The sequence below is a fragment of the Elephas maximus genome, chromosome 19 (assembly GCF_024166365.1).
Source record: "Elephas maximus indicus isolate mEleMax1 chromosome 19, mEleMax1 primary haplotype, whole genome shotgun sequence".
NCBI lineage: Eukaryota > Metazoa > Chordata > Mammalia > Proboscidea > Elephantidae > Elephas > Elephas maximus.
The window spans coordinates 35,379,693-35,395,609 of record NC_064837.1 but is presented as its reverse complement, the minus strand read 5'-3'; the positions used below and the strand labels follow the sequence as shown (position 1 = coordinate 35,395,609).

General features: G+C 42.0%; 1 protein-coding gene and 2 non-coding genes across 5 annotated transcripts in view; all 3 read right to left on the bottom strand.

Annotated features, from left to right (window-relative positions):
- TEX14 (testis expressed 14, intercellular bridge forming factor) overlaps nt 1–9,758 on the bottom strand; it is an 88,230-nt gene extending 78,472 nt beyond the window's left edge. For all 3 annotated transcript variants that reach the window (XM_049858946.1, XM_049858944.1, XM_049858945.1), the window contains exons 1-2: nt 9,544–9,758; nt 3,738–3,874 (exon numbers count right to left, since the gene is read on the bottom strand). In XM_049858946.1, coding sequence (XP_049714903.1) covers nt 3,738–3,873 — 136 coding nt within the window. In that variant the 5' untranslated portion in view covers nt 3,874; nt 9,544–9,758. The remainder of the gene's footprint in view (nt 1–3,737; nt 3,875–9,543) is intronic.
- Nucleotides 9,151–9,314, bottom strand: LOC126063382 (U1 spliceosomal RNA). The gene has a single exon (XR_007514322.1). It is a non-coding gene; the product is annotated as a U1 spliceosomal RNA (small nuclear RNA).
- A 5,566-nt stretch (nt 9,759–15,324) lies between the features above and the next one.
- Nucleotides 15,325–15,488, bottom strand: LOC126063395 (U1 spliceosomal RNA). Its single transcript, XR_007514335.1, has one exon. It is a non-coding gene; the product is annotated as a U1 spliceosomal RNA (small nuclear RNA).
- Nucleotides 15,489–15,917: the final 429 nt, after the last annotated feature.

Sequence of the window (15,917 nt, the reverse complement as noted above, 5' to 3'; positions counted from 1 at the left end):
CATTTATTATACATAAGAATCACCTGGGGATCTTGTTGAAATGTAGATTCTGATTCAGTATATCTAGGGGTGGACTTGCAAATTCTCACCAGGGTTCGAACCAGTCCAGTTCAAAGCCCTGTAGAGAAGTCAGTCAACTCAGAGACCAAGTTTCCTAGGACTTGAATATTCAACAAAAAGACAAGAAAGACAGAAAGATACAAAGACAGAAAGAGAAAGACAAAAAAAAAAAAAAAAAAGCAGAAAAAAAGAAGTGGTGTATACTTCTAATACCACATTATAATAAACATGACTAAGATCATTTGTTGACTGCCTACTCAACAATAGGCATTTAAATCTGTTTTCTCACTTCATCCTCTAAATAACGGAATGAAAAGGGTACAACTATTTTTCTAAGAGAGAATGAGTAACTTGTCCAAAGCCACCCAGCAGACAGAACCAGAGTTGGAATTTAGGTCTAAAGACTGTGTTCTTCCTCACTACAGGTCTAGTCTTCATTCAAATCTATTTCTTTAATAAGGCACCAAATACATACTCTCTCAAAGTTCAGTCTGAAAAATTAGTCTTCCTACCTTCTAAATCCCAGAGGAAGCCTACTCAGTTACTTCTGGCAAAATTTAGCCCCAGTTTCTCCTTGAATAACTCATCTTATATATGATGGTATGCAAATGTTCTAGTCACTTAACTTCCTGCTGTAAAAATGCTTCTGCCCCACAATTTTTCTGCATGCCAGGAAGCACAATACCACCTGGACATGCACATGGCATTATGAATCAACCACATCTTTTAACTGCATGATGGTAACATGACTAATAAGACCACCAGTCATATCATCCAACCACCTCTCCTACTATAACCTTTTTCCAATGCTCTGTGCTTAAATTCCTTCAGAGAAAGGGGCACCGTCAGGGCAACTCGGTCAGGTCTGGTGTTAAAGCAGTGCTTCATCTTGAATTTATGAAGTGCCTTCCTGCCACTTTCACCCAAAGGCCCAGCCTGTGGTCCAGGCCCTTCCATAGTTAAGTTTCTTTTCATTATCCATTCTACCAATCTTTCTGGAGACCCCTCACCATCCATTACACCCTTTGGTCTTCTCTGAGCAGATTCTCCAACTGCAAATGGATATGACCATCACTCCAGCACATTCTAAGACTTAGCTCATGTCACCTTTGACAGGTGACTTCCTTGATCTCCCTAGGGAGCAGTGTCTACCATGTGCTTTGTGCCCCTATTTATCCTTGTATGTGGCTCTACATAGCTCCCTGTGTTGCACGCAAATACACTTCTGTCCCCAACCCCCTACTAAACCGTGAGCTCTTTAAAAGGAAGAACCAGGTCTTACCTTTGTATCTCCAACACCTTGCCTGGCACACAATAGGTGCCTCCTAAATGTTGACTGCCTGAACAATGATTCAATGAATGTAGTACTCCTCCCTCAGCCTGGCTATTGACCACCTAGTTCCCCTCCCTCTTTTTCTACTTCTCCCACACCAAGGCCAGCCTGTCTGTACAGGAGTGAGGCCCCTGCCAGTAGTTTCTAGCCCTCTCACCTCTTGCCCATCCTTGGTTTCAAAATGTGGATGTGGACTCAGGCCTCTCTTCTGAGTTCCTGCCTCATATATCCAGCTTCTATTTGATATTCCATTTAGCTAAATCCCAAGTATCTCAAACTCAGCCTGCCCAAACTGACTCCATCAGCTTCCACACCAAACTCTTTCCTCTTCCAGTCAATGACACCACATTCAACCCAGTTGCTCAAATCAAAAACCTGAGTCATCCTGTTCTTTTCTCCTCCCACTCACGTACTTCATAAACTTCCACAGCCAGAGTGACCATTTAGAAATGCAAGTCTGTTTACACCAAAGGGCTGGCACTATTCTCAGAGCAACAATCACAATCTAGAGTTCTGCTTCCAGAAATGGCCAAGTGACTCCTATCACAGCAACCCTCCTACAGACAACAATTATAAACTTGGGACAAAGTGTGCAAAACAACCTTGTGATGACAGAGGAGAGCGACAAAACACTGGCTGAGATGGAGACCTGGAAGAAAGGAATGGCCTTAGTTAAGTTTTCCTTTTCTTATAATTTTTAGCTTGAGGACATGGCTAAAATTAGGATTTACTGGCTTGAAGAACCAGAGATCAGCAGCTGGAAAGTGAGGGGGATGGAATCCCAGAGAGGAGAGAACCACAGAGGAGATGCCCCAAATCTCCGGCTGACCCTTAACCACACATGCACAGGGCTGACTCCAAGTAGGCCAACAAAACCTTGATAAGCTGCACAGACATTTGAGCTACTGTCCATTGCAGGGAGACAGGGTTCATAACTTGGGTTCAGCCAAGTTAACTGCCTACTTAATAATAAGTACATACAAATACATTGGTATCCAAGGGGGACTGGTTCCAGGACCTCTGAGGATACCAAAATCTATGGATGCTCAAGTCCCTTATATAAGATGGCATAGTGTTTGGATATAACCTACACACATCCTCCTTTATATTTTAAATCATCTCTAGATTACTTGTAATATCTAATACAATGTAAATGCTATGTAAATTGTTGTTATATTGTATATTGCATTGTTTAGGTAATAATGACAAGAAAAAAAGGGTACACATAAAGTAACAAATGAACAAGATGCCAGGCGAACGATGCTCAAACAAATAATCTGCGCTTCGCTGAATCCATGCGTGTGGAACCTGTGGATATGGAAGGCTGATCATAACTTACCTATATACACACACAGTCACTCTTCAGAGGGACATAAAAGAATCCACAGTTTCTATAACATATCACTCTCAATGTTCAGGGTACAATCCAAAATTACTCAATACATGAATAAACAGGAAAATATGTGACCCATACCCATACCCAAGAGAAAACACAATCAATGAAGATCAACTCCAAGATGACCCAAATATTGGAATTAAAGCACCCACAGACCCTAGGGGTGGTTGTGGAAAAGTGTGAGAACTGTCTGAGAAAACTAATCTGTAGGACAGTTGGGTCCTACAAAAATTGGGGTTGTCATTCTGGAAGCCCTCATAAAAGCTGCTGAGGCAAAGGTTAGAAACATTGTAGAGAAACAAGGTCACTGTAGCTGTTCCACAAACTAGCTGAGAGAGGTGACTTAATAAGCCTCACTTTCAATACCAAGAAAGGAGAGGAGGGCTCCAGCAGAACTTCTGATTACTCTGAAAAAAGGTGGTCTGGATCTCTGGATCAGGGGCCAAATACCAGCAAAAGTTTTTTGTGTGTGGTTTTTTGTGTTTCTTCTTTTGAAGATTGCCTGAGCTGTGTTTGCTATTCCTGTTTGCCCTGTAGGCTGAGCTGTTTGTAGCCACCAGCAAGAAAATGCTGGAAACAAAAAAGCAGTGAAGCTGTAAGCAGCAAGAAAGGGGCAAACTGGGAAACTGGCCTCCTCACTGCACCATAGGCCTCAGAAGAAGCAGTGGGTGGGGCAGATTTGAAGGAGAAAAGGGAATCAAGCAGAATCCAAGACAGATGACTTGGGCCTAAGGAAAAACCTTAGGGGCCTAACAGTTTCCCAGCACAAAACAAAACAGCAGCAGAACAGTTACTAAAGACCTCTACTGAAATGCACTGGCACAAAACATCCCATCTTAAATTTAACTTGCAGATTTCCCCAAGAACTCACTCAGTTTTACGATGTCCCTGGTATTCCTCCCAACGCTATTCAGAAATGTGGACCCAGTTCCATCCGCCATCTCTTACCTTTCTTAAGAATCTTCTTCACTTTCACATAGTTCCCTTGTTTCACATATTCATGAAGCTGAGCTTCCAAGGAGTCATTTCTTAAGGAGCCAAGCTGAACAGGACAGGGGACTGGAAGATGGACAGGCCGAGACATTCTGTTTCCAAAAGAGAGTAGCATGCTTATTCTAATGGAACCAGAAACACAGGGAAGCAATTTAGATTTTTTCACATTTGGAAATCTGTTCATGTTCATTTATAATGAAGAGAACTAGGAGAACAATTACTGAAACTAAAAATTAATGTTTATCCTTGATGTTGTTGAAACTGAAGAACTGGATAAATTTATGATCAATTCCTGGGACTGAAATAAAATTAGAGTTTTGTTGGGTCATTACGGTAATTAGGAAGTATTGACTTTGAAAGGTTAGTATCCAAATGCAGTCATTATGCAGGACTGTAAATAGCATAACGTAGCGGGTGAGGTTCACAATTCTGACTCCAAAGTTCCTGTCCTGGCTGTGTCACCTCCCTAACTGTTTGACCTTGGAGAAATTATTCAGCCTCAATAGACTTCCACTTCTTCATCTGTATAATGGGGATAATAATAACCAGGAGGTTGCTGAGAGGTTTAAAAGAGTGAATATGTGTAAAGTGCTTCCAATTCTGCCTGTCACTGAGCCACCTCTCCGAAGCTGTGAGCGGTTACTATGCCTGGTAAGAACCATGTAGAGAAGTTTTAACTTTCCACATGTGGTATCCACAACCAACCATCATACAATCAAGTGTTCACAGCATACATATGTGTCCTAAGTGTGTTTAAGACACCTAAAACTGGATTGCTGCTATCACAACGCTCACTGTCTAGCAGGGCAGACAAGTGGCACAATGTTGGTGCTCTATAAACATGCTTCATTTACATGGATCAGCAAGCATATGTATCAGGGTCTGAGTGCCACATGGAGAAGCACAGACGGCGCGACCATAGTTGAGGTGAAAGCAAAGGCCAAGAGCTGACACATTCGGTGGGTCTAACTTCCCCAGCCAGGAGGCTTAAGGAATTGTAGGTTACTGAGAGGTAATACCTTAACTTATCTACTGACAAAATGTAGAAAGTGCTGAAAGTTTGTGCCTTTACTTTATTTCCTTTGATATTTGTAAATATTCATGTCGGTGACCACAAACAGCATCCTAACCATCTGATAACATGGCAATGTTCTTAAGCAAACAAAACTGACTCACAAAACACTGTTTCGTTTTAAATAAATATAAACTGAACCTTTTATAATGATTTGTCTCCCTGCCCCCCCAAATCTGCCTTCTATTTCCAGGTATAAAAACAGTGGTATATTTCCATGATAATTTAGGCAATTCTTTAATAAAAGCAAGCTATTTCATAGGAATGTGCATAAGGTTTTACTTAATTTCACTTAAAAAAGACATGGGACAATTTCAAAAATTATAAAAAAGATGTAGAGAATGTTCTTGAAAGAGGAGTCTACAGTTGCCACCTCCACTTCATCCGTCCATTCAGGGGCCTGCACTGAGGGCCTGCCCGTATGCTACTTCTCCCCACATCCCTTACCCTGGGCTGCTGGCCAAGGCCCCCAGAGCTTCTTCCAGCTGGACAAATCCAATGTGCTCTTTCAGGTGCTGTCATATTGCAATGTTCGGCTGCATGTGACACTGCAGCTCATTTAATCTTATTATTTTTAAATTGTATTTATACAAGTAATACATGAATACATTCTTTGTGTAAAATGTTCAAATAATACAGACAAATAAAATCCCCCAGACCCACTTCAGTGTCGTGGACTATTCCAAGATACAAGGTTTGCTATTAACCCTACCCCTTTTTTCCCCTAAATCTCCAGAATACATGGATCTCTGAGGATTTACTTACTGACATCTACTGCTGAGTATGTCTGAGTAGTCTAAGTTTTTTTTCCTTTTCCTTTTTTTTTTTTTTAATTGTGCTTTAGGTGAAGGTTTACAGCTGAAGTTAATCGCTCATATAAAAATTTATACACATATTGTTATGTGACATTAGTTGTAATCCCTATAATGTGACAGCACACTTCCCCTTTCTGCCCCAGGTTTCTTGTTCCATTCAACCAGTTCCTGTCCCTTCCTGCCTTCTCATCCTGCCTCCAGACAGGAGCCATGCATCTGGTCTCACATATCTGCTTGAACTAAGAAACACACACTTCACGAGTATTACGTTTTATAGCCTAGTCTAATCTTTGTCTGAAGAGTGGGCTTCGGGAATGGTTTTAGTTCTGGATTAATACAGTGTTTGGGGACCACGGGTTTGGGGTTCCTCCAGTCTCAGTCAGACCTTTAAGTCTGGTCTTTTCACGTGAATTACAGTTCTGTTCCACACTTTTCTCCCGCTCCTTCAGGGACTCCTGCTGTGTCCCCTGTCAGGGCGGTCATTGATGATGGCCAGGTGAGTATTCTAGTCTTCACTTCTTTCTTCTTTTCTAGCCATTCTTAAAGCATCCTCCCAACCATCCAGCCCTGTGTTTGAAGAGACTAGCATCTGTTGAGTACTAGGCTCAACATCTCAGCTAGTGCCTGGGGAGTACTGGGCCTTAAGCTATTATTCACGGTTCTCAGCACTGTTGAGTACTTTTGCAACAAGCCAGCTCCTACAGCTTACTGCTTTCTATCATAGTTACTTGACAGGGTCGTCCTCCTCTCTGGCAGTTCCAACCACCACATACTTGGCATTTTCAAGCTTTCATTCTCAGGTATGGAAACACTCAGAGGCTTCTACAGTTCTAAGAGGCTTCAAGTAACCCACGTGGGAATGTCTTGGTTTAATCCACGTTTTACCACTTTAGCTTCAGAGCACACACATTAATATTCTCCCTTTTTATTAAGCAGCATCTCACAACTAGAATGAAAACTAAATTAGCAAATTGATCTTGGCAGGTTAAAAGAACATTCAGCCACAAATTAGGCAGCAGTTTTCCCAAGCAAGAAAATTTGATGCCACCCCACAGAGAAGGCAAGAAAGAAAATCACCATCCTAATTAAGGGACCTCCAATAACTTATGTAATAAGGAATAACTCTATTATAAAATGGAATATAATTCAGCCATAAAAGGAAATGAAGTTCTGATACATGCAACAATATAGATGAACCTTAAAACATTTTGGCAAGTAAAATCAAAATTTCACATAGAAGTATTGTATGATCCCTCTTATATGAAGTATCCAGCAAAAGAAAATTCATAGAGACCAAAGTTTATTAGTAGTTACCAGAAGTAGTTACCAGAAGTGGGTGGGAGGTGAAAATGGGGATTTACTGCTTAAGGGGCACTGAGTTTCCACTAAGGGTGAAGAAAAACGTTTGGAAACAGAGAGTGATGATGACTGCACAACATGGTGAATGTAATCAATGTCACTGAATTGCACACGTAAAAATGGTTGAAATGGCAAATGTTTTGTTACATATACTTTACCACAATTAAAAAAAAAACACACACGCAATGAGATATCACTTCACACCTACTAGGATGGTTATCATCATCAAAAAAATGAAAAATAGTAACTATTGGGGAGGAGGTAGAGAAAATGGAATCCTCATTCATCCCCGGAGGGACTGTAAAATGGTGCCGCCGCTACGAAAAAGTTTGGCAGTTCCTCAGAAAACTAAAAACAGAATTACCTTACAAACCAGCAATTCCACTTTTAGGTATATGCTCCAAAGATGTGAAAGTAGAGACTTCAGATACTGTACACCACCATTCATTGCAGCATTACTCACTACAGTCAAAAGGTGGAAAGTAACCAAGCGCCCATCAACAGATACATGGACAAACAAAATGTGGCACATACTGTACACACAATGGAATATTATGCAGCCATATAAAGGAGGGAAGTTCTGATACACACTACAATATTGATAAATCTTGAAGGCATTATGCTAAGTGAACTAAGTCAGGCACAAAAGGGTAAGTATTGTATGATTCTATTTATCTGAGGTACCTAGAATACGCAAATCCATAGAGACATAAAGTTGAATAGGAGCCCTGGCGGAACAATGGTTAAGCGCTGGGCTGCTACTGGTAGGTCAGCTGTTCGAACCGACCGGCTGCTCTTCAGGAGAAAGATGTGGCAGTCAGCTTCCGTTAAGATTGTTGCTGGTGGTGCCACTGAGGGGATTCCAACTCAGAGTCCTAATGTGGCAGAGCAGAATGCCCCGTAATGTATCTTAGGCTGTAATCTTTACAGGAGCAGATTTGAACCACCACCTCTTGCTTAGCACCTGAGCGCTTAACCACTGCGCCACCAGGGCACCTTCTGTGAAGATTACCCACTGCCATCCAGTGGATTCTAACTCACGGCGACCCTACAGGATAGAGTAGAACTGCCCCATAGAGTTTCCAAGGAGCGCCTGGTGGATTCGAACTGCTGACCTTTTAGTTAGCAGCAGCAGCTCTCAACCAAGGTTTCCCTGTAGACTACAGCCTTGGAAACCCTATGGGGCAGTTCCACTCTGTCCTGTAGGGTCGCTATGAGTAGGAATCAACTCAACAGTGCACAAACACAACAAAGTCAATAGCGTAACGGGTACAGTATATACGATTTCTCTTACGAATGATTAAAAAAAAAAAAGATCTTGAAACAGTAATTACTGTTACACAATATTGTGAATTTAATACCATTGATGTTTACATTCAAAAACAAACTGCTAACCTATAAACTCGCTGCCTTCGAGTCAATTCTGTGACCCTGAAGGACAGAGTAGTACCAGCCATAGGGTTTCCAAGGAGCGTCTGGTGGATTAGCCGGGGCTCTGCTAGCCTATAGAATGTGCATCTTATTGCTAGGTGCCGTGGAGTTAGTTCCAACTCAGTGACCCTATGTCACTGAGAATGAAACACGCTACTCCATCGTGCGCCATCCTCACAATTGTTGCTATGCTTGAGCCCATCTTATAGCCACAGCGTCAATCCATCCAGTCAAGTGTCTTGTCCTCTTTTATCCTCCACTTTATCCAGCAGGATGTAAACATAAAGGATTCCTCCTTTTAACATTCTGATGAGAAGGACGTTATGTTTGGCAAAGTACAGGGTCCGCAGAAAAGAGGAAGACCCTCAAGGAGGTGGACTGACAGTGGCTACAACAATGGGCTCAGGCATAACAACGATTATAAGGATGGCGCAGGACCGGGCAAACGTTCTAGCGTGCTTTGGGTTCCTGTGAGTCGGAACAAAACAACAGCATAAGCAGCTGATTTCTCCAGCTTCTGAGAGCCTTTCTTTAAAAATTTGTCCCAAGACAACAACAAAAAAATTCTTTTCTTTTTCCCGAGAGCATTTACTAAAGCAGAGAAAATGCCAGAAAGTACATTAGTGTCAAAAAAACTTGAGGATATCATAGCAACCCTAAAAATAAAGCTATCTTTTGCAAACCAGCTTATCAGGGGAAAGCGCGAACGCAGTCCCCCACTACCACAAATTATGCAGTCGAGTTTCCCACATTTGGGGAAATCGCAGGGGTCAGCACATCCGGAGTGCAATGGATGAGCCTCGCCCTGGGAAAACCACCTTCGTGATCATGGTATCTCCCCTGCCAGGTAAGTATGAGTTGCTGGGCTCGCCTGTTCCCTCACCCTCATCCTCAGAATTCTGTAGAGTCATGGTGAATTATATTTTGAGTTTTCTGGGTCTTCAATTCGAGACTACATAGTTCCTCATACGATACAGATCAGGCTACCTGCTTTCAGATATTCGCTGGAAACAGGGCTATTTCCGCCCGGTGAAGAGAATACCCCACCCGGCTGTCACCGGACCCCTTATCTACATGTCACCACCTCTTGCAGTGACGTCAAGAGCCTCCCGGCGGCCTTCCTCTTTTCGCCGGTGGCCTCCGGATGCGTTCGCTCTAGGTACGCCTCGCGACAATCCCAAAGGCATGTTATCGGCAGCTGTGGCTCAAGAGATTAAAAAATTCTTTCCTCTTCCGGGCACATGGAAAGGTCCCGGCGTGAATTTGTAACAACCGAAGCTGAATCCTCCGCTGCAGGGCAGAGTAGTTCGGGAGGCGGTGGCGTGGGGCGCGGCAGAGGTGAAGGCAGCGGAGCTGTTACGCCTGGTCTGAATCGCGGCTCCAGTCTGGGAACTGGTCAAACTCGAGATCTGTTTCCGCTTTTAAGTTGTAAAATAGTAATAATACTGCCTCCCTACCTAAAAAAGTTTCTGTGAGGGCTGAATAAGAGAATACGTGTCAAATGCTTCGCGAGCCCTGCAGGTGATTGAGCTCCTGGGCGTGTTTCCCTGGCCAGGTGCCCACGTAGCTGGGGCTGCCAAACCCGCTTCGCCAAGATTCTCTCTGCAGGCTCGACGCAAAGGGAAAAAGTATCTGGCCTGACAAGAAACATCTTTGTTAACAAACCAAGCGCTCGTCCCTTCTTTTTAGGAACAAGAATACATGACCGTGTGTTTTCCTTTCTGCCCCTGCTGGCTAGGCACTCCAGGCAAAAAAAAAAAAATTGTGTTTGCAGCAACTATAGTCTCACAGACTTGATGCTATCTCCCTATTGGTCTAGGTGATTTCTTTAAAGCTTTATCTTGTTTTATACCTGGAGGTTGTTTTTTCAATGATGACGAGTGTTTAAAAAAAAAAAAACCCTTGTAGATGATTTGGGAAATACAGAAAGATACAAAAACAAAACTAAAATAACAAAAATCCCACTATCAAATGACTGCTGTTAACACTTTGATGCTATATATGGTAATTCCAATTCTTTTTACATATATATATATTTTACTAGGATTATACCTCACATGGAAACCTTGGTGGCGTAGTGGTTAAGAGCTACCGCTGCTAACCAAAAGGTCGGCAGTTCGATTCCACCAGGTGCTCTTTGGAAACTGGACGGGGCAGTTTTACCCTGTCCTACAGGGTCACTATGAGTCGGAATCGACTCGACGGCAATGGGTTTTTTGGGTAATACCTCACATGCTGCGTTTTCATTAGTTTTGATATATACTGGGCCATGTTCTTATTGTTAGATGCCTTCCAGTCGATTTCAACTTATAGCCATCGGATGTGACAGAGTAGAACTGCTCCATAGGGTTTTCTTTTTTTTAATCTAGAAAGGAGCAGATCGCCAGGTCTTTCTCCCACAGAGCTGCTGGGTGGGTTTGAACCTCCAACCTTTCTGTTAGCAGCCAAGCTTAACCATCACTGAGCCACCAGGGCTCCTTAGATGATAAATATTTTTAAATTCTTTAGAGATTATTTTTCTGATTCCTTTCATCTTACAGTTTCCAAAATCTAGATGTCTTTCTAGAGTCTGGATTCACAGTTAATTTTAAGAAGAACTTCAACTTTGTTAAGAATGAGAAAACAAACAAACAAAAACCTCATTGGCTGCTGTTGAATAGACTCTGACGCAGAGTAGTACTGCCCCATAAGGCTTCTTCAAAGGCTGTAATCTTTACGGAAACAGACTGCCACATCATTCTCCCTCAGAGCAGCTGGTGGGATCAAAACCCTGACCTTTCGGTTAGCAGCCCAGCAGTTAAGTACTGCGCCAGTAGGGCTCTAGGAATGAGAGAGAAGCCTAAATTGTAAATACAACGTTGCATGCAAACAAAGCAGTATATGAAACTGAACATACAGTATAATTACAATTATTTTTTAAAAGGCAAAGTTTAAAAGACTTAAAGGAAATACAGCAAAATGTCAACTAATCATAGTTTTGTTAGTGTCAACACAGAACTACACATTGTTTTCCCCTAAATATTCTGTAACCTTGCTATATTACTTACAGTGAAAAAAATTTAATCCTAATTATATGCATATAGTGTCAAAAAACGTTCAAACATTTTGACCTAGTAATTTCTTCTAACTTGCCTAAAGAAAGTAATCCTAGAGAAAGACAACTTCCTATGCACAATGGTGTTCATCACAGATTTACTTAGAATGGCAAAAACAAAAAATCCTAGAAATCAAAACAATAGTGAAATGGAGTATTATGCAAACATAATAGTAATATAATAATGATTAATATGAAAAATTTGTATATTTAATGTTATTTGAAAAAAGGATACGAAATGGGATGTATAGCATGATTGCAATTTTGTAAAAATGCAAGAAAAGTTGCTGGAAAGAAATGCACTGAAATAATGTTACTGGTTGTGAGATACACATAATATGATTAGACTTTTTTCTTCATAATAAGGAGGCCAAATCTGGGAGTATTTTGCACAGTATTTAAAGATTTTTGAACATGGGGTACTACTTAGGTTCATATCATGATTTTTTCCATATTTTAGCTGTCTGTGCTTAATTGGAGCCCTGGTGGCACAGTGGTTAAGAGCTCACCTGCAAACCAAAAGGTCAGCAGTTCGAATCCACCAGCTGCTCCTTGGAAACCCACGGGGCAGTTCCACTCTGTCCTATAGGGTTGCTTTGAGTCGGGATCGACTTGACGACAACAGGTTTAACAGGTGCTTGATTTGATTACTCTAGGAACGATGATGCTAATTATCAGTAATAATTATAGTGAATATACACATATATATTCATACATATGTGTACACAAATAAAGGTGACACGTACACTTGGTAATTTTTAAAAGCTGAGTTTCGTTATGTAAGTTCATAAAGCAGTTATGACTGTCAAGAAGTCCATGACACTAACACAACTGAATCTAAATGTCCCCTGCCAGGAAAGTGAACTCCCTGGTCTGAACCCATTCACTCACTCCTGACACACACTGGCCCCAGCCTGCATTTCTCAGCCTCAGGTCTGTGCAGTATAAACCACACTAATTCTATTTAGACATCTGCTAGAACTTTCATCCAGAAAGTGCGAGCTGGCCCACCTCAGTCATGCAACATCATCTCATTATTGAACAACCTTCCTAATTTTGCTTCAAGAGGTGTGTCTTCACACAAGGAAGATTACATTCTGGCTTCTCCGTCGTAGCCAGGGGATGCCAAGCTCACAGCTCTGAGGCCTCTACGACTATCTATGTCCCCCTTGGCTTTGATTTCAAAGGTACTTGCAGGCACTTTGTGCTATGCTGAGGAAGCTCCATTCCTGACAAATACGTTGCCTACTCCAGTATTTTCTGCATTCAAAAAGTATCCTTGAGATTCTATGAATGCTGTGGGGAATATAATGGCGAAAAAACACCTGTTCTCAAGTCCTTACTTATACTGTACGTACTACATACTTCTCATTCATTCACAACCACTTAAACTTTTAATGTGCCAGTCACTATTCTACGCACTGGGGATACTAAGAGGAATAATGGAGGGATGGGTTTTGCCTGCAGTAAATAAGATCACTGTCTGTAAGAGAATGAGACCTGTCTAAAACTGCAAGGGTGGTGAGTGCTAATATAAGGGGTAAGAACTAGGTTCATTCAGGACCACGTTACGGCTTTTGAGGGTCCTATACATTTGCCTTCATTGGCCCTGACCCTTTTCTCCATTTAAAAAATATTAAAATTATATTTTACAACTGCATTGATAAAAAGATGGCTATATAATACATTAAAACATTTTCTTCAACCTAAAAGTTAATTTTTCTACTGATTTTAAAAGGTTAAAACATACTTGTGGGCCCCTGAGAGTACCATGGGCCTAGGCACTGTGCCTACCATGCCTAATGGGTAAGTAAGCATTGGGTTCAGTGGCGATTTGGGTGAATCCCAGGTGGCTACACAAAACAAAGAGCTGAAATGAAGTATGTGTTTTCCAGGCAGCTGAGGAAGGGCAAGGCATTGTGGGTAGAATATATGAGTATGTGGAAGTAACACAGCAGGACCTTCTGCAAACTTTTTAAAATAAAGGAGCAGTGAGGGGTAAAGTTAAGGAGCCCTGGTGGTACAATGGTTAAGTGCTGGACTGCTAACCAAAAGGTCAGTACGAACCCACCAGCTGTTCTGTGGCAGAAAAGATCTGGCAATTTGCTCCCTTAAAAATTAAAGCCTAGGAAACTCTATGGGGCAGTTCTACTCTGCATGTAGGATCACTGTAAGTCAGAATCAACTTGATGGCACACAAGAGTTCAAGTCAGAGCAGCTGTCCAATAAAATATAACGTGAGTCACATATTTAATTAAAATATTTCCAGTAGCCATGTGAAAAAAGTAAAAAGAAACAGCTGAAATCAATTTTAACAAAATGGTTTACTTGTACACACAACTATTGGTCTTTATTAGTCTGCAACAAAACAGAAAGAGAGAAACCCAAGAATCAGAGAAGGAACTACAGGACTAACTGTCTACATGATGCATTGCCTCCTCCGCCTTGAGACCAGAAGAACTAGATGGTGCTCAACTACCACTACTGAACGTTCTGGTCAGGAATACAATAGATGAATCCTGTTAAAAAAAAAAGAAGAAAAATGTGGAAAAAACCCTCAAATTCTTAAAGAATCTGGATTTTTTGGACCTGTTGAGGCTTTTTTTCTTTTTTTTTAATTGAGGCTGGAGGAGTCTTCAAAAGACTATGGCCCTGAGTTGCTCTTCAAACCTTGAATTGAAACTGTCCTTTGAAATCATTTTTAAAGTAAATAACATTTTAGCCCAAGGAGTAAAGATTGTCACCCTTGAGTATTGCATTTCTTTAAAATATATATATTTAAAACCAGAGTCAACAGCTACTTTAAAGCATAAATGAGAAGGCTAAGGGGCAAGGAGATTAAGTAAACATAAGTGAAACAACTAGAACAGAACTAAGAATGTTGACACTGAAGATGTAACCAATTTCACTGATCATCATGTCTAGCAACTGTGGAATGGGAGCGAGTGGAGCGAGTGTTGCATATATTTTCACCAAAAAAAAATTACATTAAAAATAAAAAATGGTTTACTTATCCCAATATATCCAAACTGCTATTATTTCTAAATGTAGTCAGTATAAAAAAAAGGAGATGTACACTCTGTTTTTCCTACTACATCTTCAAGATCCTCTGTGTAAAGCATACTTCTAGTACATTTCAATTTGGACTTTGCTGGGTTAATGCGACATACAAAAACGAAACCCCTTGCTGTCGTCTCTGGCTGACTTATGGCGACCCCATGTGTTACAGAGTAGAATTGCTCCATAGGGTTTTCGTGGCTGTACCGGTAATCTTAAGAAGTTCGCCAGGCCTTTTCTTATGGGGAAACCCTAGTGGATAGTGGTTAAGAGCTACGCTGTTAAACAAAAAGCTGCTAACCAAAAACGTAAGTTTGAATCCACTAGGCGCTCCTTGGAAACCCTGTGGGGCAATCCTATTCTGTCCAGTAGGGCCGGTATGAGTCGGAATCGACTCGACAGCAGCGGGTTTGGCTTTTCTCATGCAGTACCGTTAGGCGGAGGTAGCCCGGCGACGTTCCTATTAACTGGCGTGGCAGAGAGCTTGTACCACCCAAAAGCTCTGGAAGAAACACACAGCCCTAACCAAACCTAGAAAGCCGTTTTGTTAAGAGAAAAACGGTGCACGCATGGCTTCGATACTTACAAGATTAAGTTCATAAATCACCCTTACAGATTACAAGGCTCCCGGCAGCACATGAGCCACTAACGAATGGACCTGAAAACTACAACCCACCAACCACCTACAGCTTCTATCGTTAAGCCACAAGTTATCAGGGGAAAGCGCGAACGCAGTCCCCCACTACCACAAATTATGCAGTCGAGTTTCCCGCATTTGGGGAAATCGCAGGGGTCAGCACACCCGGAGTGCAATGGATGAGCCTCACCCTGGGAAAACCACCTTCGTGATCATGGTATCTCCCCTGCCAGGTAAGTATGAGTAACTTTCGCGTCCAGCACTGCCCACTACGGAGCACACCACTGTAAGGTTCGGGTCACGCCTGAAACAACGCTACTTGGGCTTTATATATCGCAACAAAACAAAACAAAGCAAACAGATTGTGGCATTTTTATCTTAATATTGGTACTATCAGACGATCCTGGCATATCTGTAGGAAGAACTGGGTTCCGAAATGCACCGAGTCTGTAATCTCCATACTCCACCTCCCTGTTCTGCGTCACTCGCAGGCCCGGCGGGTCGGAGCTCGCAGCTTCGTAGCTTTGGCGGACGGCTGCGCCCCTTCCGGCAAGCGGTTCCTCCTTCCACTCCCGCCGACCTAAGTGACGTCGATCAGGCTATTTTCCTGACAAAAATCCACTCGTTTTCCGGTCCCCCCCAGTGCGTAGTCTTCTTGAGCATGGACGCC